General features: G+C 52.3%; 1 protein-coding gene across 4 annotated transcripts; it reads right to left on the reverse strand.

Moving 5' to 3' along the window:
- Positions 1 to 1,125: 1,125 nt before the first annotated feature.
- Positions 1,126 to 6,459, reverse strand: Ppm1m (protein phosphatase, Mg2+/Mn2+ dependent 1M). Of its 4 annotated transcripts, none has more exons than XM_047565212.1 (10): positions 6,148 to 6,454; positions 5,398 to 5,521; positions 4,989 to 5,243; positions 4,382 to 4,494; positions 3,944 to 4,028; positions 3,720 to 3,838; positions 3,488 to 3,551; positions 3,123 to 3,230; positions 2,870 to 3,018; positions 1,131 to 2,534 (listed from the first exon to the last, which is right to left on the reverse strand). In XM_047565212.1, the coding sequence occupies exons 1-10, from the start codon at positions 6,369 to 6,371 to the stop codon at positions 2,390 to 2,392; spliced, it is 1,386 nt and encodes a 461-aa protein (XP_047421168.1). In that variant the 5' UTR covers positions 6,372 to 6,454; the 3' UTR covers positions 1,131 to 2,389. The 4 variants fall into 4 exon arrangements, with proteins under 4 accessions (XP_047421170.1, XP_047421169.1, XP_047421168.1 ...); XM_047565215.1 differs by having other exon boundaries at positions 1,132 to 2,534; positions 6,039 to 6,173; XM_047565214.1 differs by lacking the exon at positions 2,870 to 3,018 and having other exon boundaries at positions 1,126 to 2,534; positions 6,148 to 6,459.
- Positions 6,460 to 7,520: the final 1,061 nt, after the last annotated feature.

Below are 7,520 nucleotides of genomic sequence, written 5' to 3' on the forward strand. Positions count from 1 at the left end.
GTCTACCATTCCTTCTCTTGGCTCACATGTAATGCTGTGTGAATGGATAGTTGGAACCCCTGCTAAATAAGGCCTGTGGCCTAGTGGGAACCTCTAGGCTCTAATAGGCATCCACTGGGCCAGAAATGAGTGACTGTTAAAGGCAAGCCTAAGCCAATCTTGATCTTCTAAGACCTTATCTGGAGTATGTCAGTCTCCCTTGCATCTCCCCACCCCCACCCCCACAATTTCAACCTTTGATCAGACCGACAACTTCTTGGACTGAGTTTCCCCTACTGGGCCCTGGCTTTTGGAGGGCAAGGATAGTGAGTCCTTTGGTGGCTTTTGTACCAAGTCTGACAGAAGGCCTAACCTGGTGAGATGGTAATTCCTGGGGCCTACTGCTTCTGGTTTTGCGTGACTTTCTGAACTAGAGCAGATGAAACTCTTGGACCTGCCACTGGCCACTTTTATACCACTTTGGAGGTTGGCTAGGGACTCTAATAGAAGGCTTGTGTGTGGTTGTCCTTGGATAGGTTCTCCTGATTCAAGAGTACTCGAGGAAGAGACCCCCCTCATGGTCTGGTAGGAGGGCTGCTGCTGCTTTTATTTCTGCTGGTAAATATGGACAAATCAGTCAGAACAGCTGCCCTTTCAGCGGCCACTTTCACTTTGGTCTCCTTGCATTTGAAAGACCTGTTGCCCCCACTCCCTGAGTTTTGGCCTTGTGCACAGAACAAGAACAGGAACAGACAGGAAGTGAGACTAGTGGGCTGTGGGGGTGAGCTGGTTCAGCAGTTGATGTGGGGAAAAGGCAGGGACAGGATGTTGCCCACGCTTTGCTCAGGGAGAAGGGGGAAGGCTATGCTGAGGAAGAAGGAAGTTAGTCTCTTTTAGGCTGGTAGGACAGCATTCTGGCATTTGCCAGCTGCCTGATAGTAGGCTGCCCAGAGGTTCAAGGACTAACAATTTTGTTAGGGCCCAGGTGGGGCCAGATTTAGGCCTGGAAATCCTGGGCTGTGGAACACAATTACATGAAAAATAGGACATATCTGATAATAGTTTATCCTGCTGAACAACCTATAAGAAATGAAATCTAAAATGAGTTAAAGGGCAACAAAGGAAAGGGAGTCTGAGAGCCTCACAGATGAGTTAACTGCACAAGTTTTAACATGTGTTTTATTGAATCTTCTGCTGCAGTTGAAGACTTGACTGGCAAAATTCACCTTAGTTGTAGGAGTGAATCCAGGAACTCAGGTAAAGCTGAAGTCATGAAGGTGGTTTGCCTTGTCCTTCAAACACTATCTGAGTAAGTTATAGATGCCAACGGCCTTGAGGAGAAGTTGAAGCTGTTCATCAAGCCCAGGGATCTTAACATGTTTCTAACTAAATCTAGGTTAATAGGCGTATGCATTCAAAATCAAGTGAAAAAGCAGCCCTTATGGTACATGAAACTGAGTTGACAGTGGAAGTAAAGGCCTCCTTTCTATTTCTTGGACAACAGTCAGGGGTGGGGGCTCACTCAGATAAGAACTAGGGAGGCTGCAAAGAGAACAGTTCTAATCATATGCAAGCTTGTATGGTGGAGCTAAAACTAATCCACTGGAAGGTGCCCATAATCCAAGCTGTACAAGCAGTTCACAATTCACACAGACTCTTCTGCAAAGGAACATTTAATAATAGGAAGGTGATAAGGAACAAAGCAAAGGCATTGGGGGTGAGACTAGGGCAGGCCTGGGGCCAGAAGGAAGCAGCCAGTTAGGAGGCCAGGCCAGAGGTAGTGATAAGCACTCCCTGCTCAGCCAACTCTGGGAGCTCCTCTTGCCCCTTTTTGCTCTTCCCCCAACTTTAGCTGTAGGGCCCATGCCCTCCAAAAGTAGAGAGCAGGGCAGGACTTAAGCTGGTGTCTCCTCCAGCGCTATCTTTAAGATGGGCCCAAGGTTTTCTACTGGGTACCATGCATGAACTTTGGGGATTGTTAAATGAATGCCCTGACATTTGTGGATTGGGAAACTTGGATCCAACACACGCTCCTACCCCTTGTGGCATTTGACTAATATTCTTGACATGGGTGTCTCTTAAAGTGAGAATAATTCTTGGGCTATTGAGGATCCTGTCTGAGGAGCCTCACAAGGGTTTCCTAAGTTGTAGGAAATCATATTCCTCTGCCAGAGTGATGTGATTGTTGCAAAAGGCAGGCAGGACCTGGTGGGATGGGCTCTCTGTACCCTTCCAGCTCTTACTGCCTGGTATAAATAATCCCCTTTAAACAGATGAACCTGGGTGGGAGGCAGGAACATTGGGCTCTGGCTGGGGACAGGACAAATAGGCAGGCCCTTGGCCATAGTGGAGGAGGCATGTCCATACTGCAATAACTCTGGAGTGGTTCTTGGACACAGTGTCAGAATTGTCAGTAGCCACTGCCCCCTTGGCTCTGGCTGTTCAAGGGAATCACGAACACAGAGACGTCATCGTAGGACACCTGCCCTTCCCCTGTGAGATGGTCATCCTTCCCCTGTGTGCTGTGTATCAGCATTTGGGCCAACTCCGAGAACCTGTAAAGACCATCATGCAGATATACTCTGGAGGCAGAGCAAAGGGACAAGGCCAACCCTCCAGGAGAACTCTCTGCACAGGGCCAGACATCTGGAGGACCCAAAAAATGTAGTCCAGCTATAAGTTAGCAAGCAACAAGCCTGGTGGCACCACAGAAATCAACCCAAAGGTTTTTTTCTGACCCACAATTACTACTCCTTTCTGAAAAGTTTGAGATAGCCCTGATCCTGGCTACCTGCCCTAAATTGGGTTCATTGGCAGTGCTGTTTTAGCTGAACTACGTGTTGCTTGCTGGCACCAACTCTGGCCTGGCAGATCCGTAGCATCTACATACCTGTGTGGATCTTCTCGGTTCCCAGGAAGGAAGCTCCGTACCAGCCATGCCACTTGCTCATTGGACAGAACATCCCAGAGCCCATCAGTTGCCATGACAACTACATCCTCCTCCTGCAAATCCAACTGGTCCATATCTAGCACTGTCACCTGCAAGTTAAGCCTGAGGATCCTTAAATGCTCCCTTCCTGACTCCCACCAGGCTCATTCCCTGTCCAAAGGCAGATGGAAGCTGAACTATATTGCCCTCTCACCTGTGGGACAGAGAGCAAGAAGGGCTTAAGCTGGATGTTTGTGTCCAGGACTCTAAGCTGATGGTCTCCCAGTCCCCTGGAGACGGCCAGTGTTCCCAGTAACCGAGCCTGAGGACAAAGGTGGGTGTGAGGTGATAGCAGACAGTTCCAACAAATGGCCAAGTGCCAGACCCTGGCACTGCTGAGCACACAGGAAAGGGTAGCCTCACCTATGGCTACCCAGTGGCCCCCAGGAGCTGTGCATTGAAAGAGAAACAAGGGAACAGACCCCAGGATTCTAGTCATAGAACCACTAAGGGACAAAGGAACTCCCATCTTCAGGGAGCAAGTAAATGGAGATTCTTGAAGGGGGACTAGATACTGACCTGCCTGCCATGTCCATGGATCAGTGGGTACTTCAGATCTGATTTCTCCACACATTTGTAACTCCTACCAGAAGCAGAGCCAGCATCAGCCCAAGCCCTACACCTCACTTATCTCCCAGTCCAGGGCCCAGCTATTGTACCCTCATAGTGCCCACCCTGCCTAGGAAGAGGGGGATTGCCACAAATGAGCCTCTCCCTACCCACCACGTGCCCCCCACCCAATCCAGCTCACCAGCCGCTCATGTGGTGGTCCCTGAACAAAACCTTCTGCCCCAAGTCATCCCCCTTCAGCCGCCTAGGGAATTCTAGTCGGGTGAACTCATCAGCCAGAAGCTCAGGGTAGACAAAGGCCTGGGTAGAGAGGCCATGCTCAGGTCAGGCTCCCTTCTACAGCCCCTTGTGGCTCTGGATCCAGGAGTTGGGGATCCACAGCCTCCCCCTGCTGAAGGTACCTACCAGCTGCTGAATTCGCTGCCGCTCAGTCTCTGGAGTGAACTCAGAGCTCAGCGGCCGTATCTCATCTCTCCGCACCAAGATAGCCCTGGATGGGGTTGAGGAGGAGGAGAGATCTAGAGGGACCTCCTCCCTCACCTATGGCTACTCTCCTGCCAGCCCCTCTTCACCATCAGGAGTCAGCTCTGGACATACCAATCCCTGGTTCAAAACCCTTCATGACTGCCTTCAGGATAAAGGCTCAGTTTTTCAGGCTAGTACTTGAGGGCCCTGTGATGCTCTCCTTGGCATCTGTCACACTTGACATACGCCAGGTATAAACAACTCAGCCATTCAATTCTCCCCGTTTATAAACCTCCACTTCCAGTCACCTTTCATCGTCCCCACTGTTTCTAGTTTTCTCCTGCCCACCCCACCCCTGCCCATGCTCCAGGAACTCACCTGCTATCCCCAGCATTGGCCACATACAGCTTTCCCTGCAGGGACACAGCCACCAGAGCTGTGCAGCCGCCCACCTGGCCTGAGGCCTCCAGCTCCCGCCCGATCACCTCATCCTGGAGCAAACCGAGGCCATCTTAGCTGCCACCTCTACTGCCACCATACAACTGTTCCCCAATCCCACCCTATAGTTCACTTTCCAACAGTAGGCCCAGCAGTCCCAGCCCAAAGTCCAGTCACAACTCCTGAATCCCTGTGGTTAGAAGGTGCAGATATGAGAAATGCTACTCAAAACAGAGGAAGAGAAATTAGCCCTTGCCCCAAGGACTAGTAGCATGTGCAATGAGGTGATTTAGAAAAAGCACTTAGTGCAGGGCTTCAGTAGAGTGCTTGCCTAGCATGTAGGAGGCCCTGTTCAATTCCATCTACCAAAAAATAAATAAAAGCATGTAGTAGAAGGAGCCAACAGGAGGGATTAGGATGACAATGACAAGAAACAAAGCAATTTGTCTACCCAGTCCAAGGATCTGGGGTGATTATGATAAGCAGAGATGCCCCACTCAGGTCCCTGGTTTCAAAACCTTCCCTTATTCCCAAAGGGCATACTCACACATTCCTGGAAGGCACCCTCCAGGGCCCCAATCACCAGATCTTCTGCCTTGATACCCTTTTCTTCCACAAACTGGGGGTCACTGGGACAGACACAGCGGCCACTGAGGTGCATGGGGGGCTGAGCAGCCACCATGCCTTCTACCACGGCCTCCAACTGCCGGCGCAGGCAGGAGTGCAGAGTGTTGGCAGCCAGAATGGCTGCTGCTGGACCACCGTGCCCATCAAACAGTGCCCAGTAATGACCCATCAGGAACTGCATAGAAAGGGCCTCCATGTCAGGCTCTGCCAGGCTCCCCAAGTTGCCCCCTGGCCTACCTTGTACTAGGATGTGGGCAGCAAGGCAAGAGCCTCAGCCTGTATACCCTGGTCCCAGCCTATAACAGGGATTCAGACCTGTCTGCACTTACCTCTTCTGGGCACAGAGTCAACCATTCCCTATCCTCTTCAGATCCAAACTCATATCTTCGGATGCACAGTTTCCCACAGGCAGCTTGATCCTCATTGAACTCAGATTTCTCTGCATTGATGATCCTAAGGTCAGAAAAAGTTCAGGTCAGTGACATACCCATGTCCCCGTGGGTACAGAGACCCCAGAAGGGGGCAGCAGCTCTCAGGTGTTGTTCCTGACAAACACCTGTACACTTACAAGTTTCATGTTGTGTGGTTTTGTGACTAAGATTAAAGTCAGGGCCCAGGCCCTCCAGGGTCTATTGACCCAGGGCTGAAGTAAGGGTGAATTGTCTAGGGAGATCAGGGGTTCCCTCTCCTATCCCCTGTCCCAGCCTAGTTGTTCCATACAGCATAGGCCATACAACCCAGGATGAGATGTGCGTGGCAGGGTGGGGATTTGGGATTCCCAAGTCCCAGAATGCTGGAATTCTACAGTCTCTCGACCTCATCTTGGAAGCCTTAGGGTGCAAGTCCTTCCCAACCACCACTCTTCTCTTAGGAAGGTTGGAGACCCAAAGAAAATGCTGGGGTAGGATAAGGAGTCACTAGTTGAGGACAAGTAAGGGTTATCTACAAGTGGGGTGGGGGTGTCACTCACTTCGTTCGTTGGCCTGTTTTCTAGAGCAGCAGAAAAGCCCAGACTAGATAAGGCGGGGGCCGAGGTGGGGGGTCCAGGGACAAGGGTATCCTGGATCGGGGGCACTCACTCGGCGTAGCCTGCGTTCCAGGGCAGTGTGCGGCCACGCGCTGGGCTGCGCACTGGCCGGGCGTCCGAGCGGCGCGAGGCGTCGGCGGCTCCTGGACTGGAGCCAGAGCCACGCAGGAAGCGGGGCCGCCGGTAGGGTACGGGGCTGGCACGCGGCCCCGGCGGCCGCGGCGCGGGAAGTGGACCCCCAGTCAGGAAGCGGCGCCGGAACCAGCCGGCAGACATGGCGCGGCGGCAGGGGGCTGCCGCGGAGCGCGGACCCGGAGGGCTGGGCGGGACTGCCCCTGGGAGGAGGAAGCGGACTGGGGGCGGTGACGGGGCGGGGCGGAGACGCGCCCAACCCCACCTCCGGCCTGAAATGTGTACGCGGCCTGAACTCTCGGACTTGTGGATCCTTTAAGAAGCAAACGCTGTTATCAGTCCCACTCTACAGACAAGAAACTGACGCCTAGAGAGGAGAAGTTGCTGTGCGTCACAGGATCGCATGTTCACCCACGCTTGTGGAGCACTAGTCTCTGAAAGGGGGAAGTCCCTTCCTCTACCCAAGGGGCTGTGGAGTCATTCAAAGCAGGCGCCGGGGCCCCCGTCCACGGCAGAGCCTCAAGCCTTCTGCTGGGCGGTACCTTACGCAAGGGGAAGATAGGGACAGGATGTCCTTGGAAGGGTCAGATTGACACGTTGAGTAAGTGTGTGTAAGAAGAACTTAGTGTTAGCTCAGGAGGCCTCCGTTCCTCACCCCCACCCCCAGCCTGGCATCTCCACCCCCAGATGGCAATTAGTGGTCATCCCGGTCTTCCTCACCCTGAAAGGCTGCTCTTGTCCTAGGGGTTAGTTTCCCAAATGGCTGCTCCTCCAATTAAGATGTCTTCTGTGGACAGACAGCAGGATATTCACTAGAGAGTGAGCGAACCTATGGGAATTTAAAGGCGAGTCCATGATCTCCACCAAAGGTTCCAGCTAGTCAGAGTTCAGAACTGGGGGAAAGACTTTCATCTGGGCTGAAGATAAGATGGTTCTGTGTCTTAATCCCCAGCTAGCTATCGCCATAGGGTCAGCAGCAGTGTCTGCTTTCATATCTACATTTTAAGAGCAACTTGTCACTCTTATGTCACTTAAGTCTAACACCCTGTGCATGACTGCTATTTCCATTTTGTAATGGAGGACTCTGAGGCCCACAGAGGGGAAGTCTCTATGATCTGAGCTGTGCTGTTTCCTTTTTGACAGCGCAGCTGACTCAAACCACCCCAACCCCAAGGGATTTCTCTTCCTCTTTGCTCCTCCAGGAAGTAAACTCAAAGCCCCACAGCCCAAAGCCCCCAGGAACGGCTATGTTCCACTCCCAAGTCCAAGACCATGCTTAGTTAATCCCACTTC

This window comes from Sciurus carolinensis, chromosome 9 (genome assembly GCF_902686445.1).
Source record: "Sciurus carolinensis chromosome 9, mSciCar1.2, whole genome shotgun sequence".
NCBI classification, from domain to species: Eukaryota; Metazoa; Chordata; class Mammalia; order Rodentia; family Sciuridae; genus Sciurus; species Sciurus carolinensis.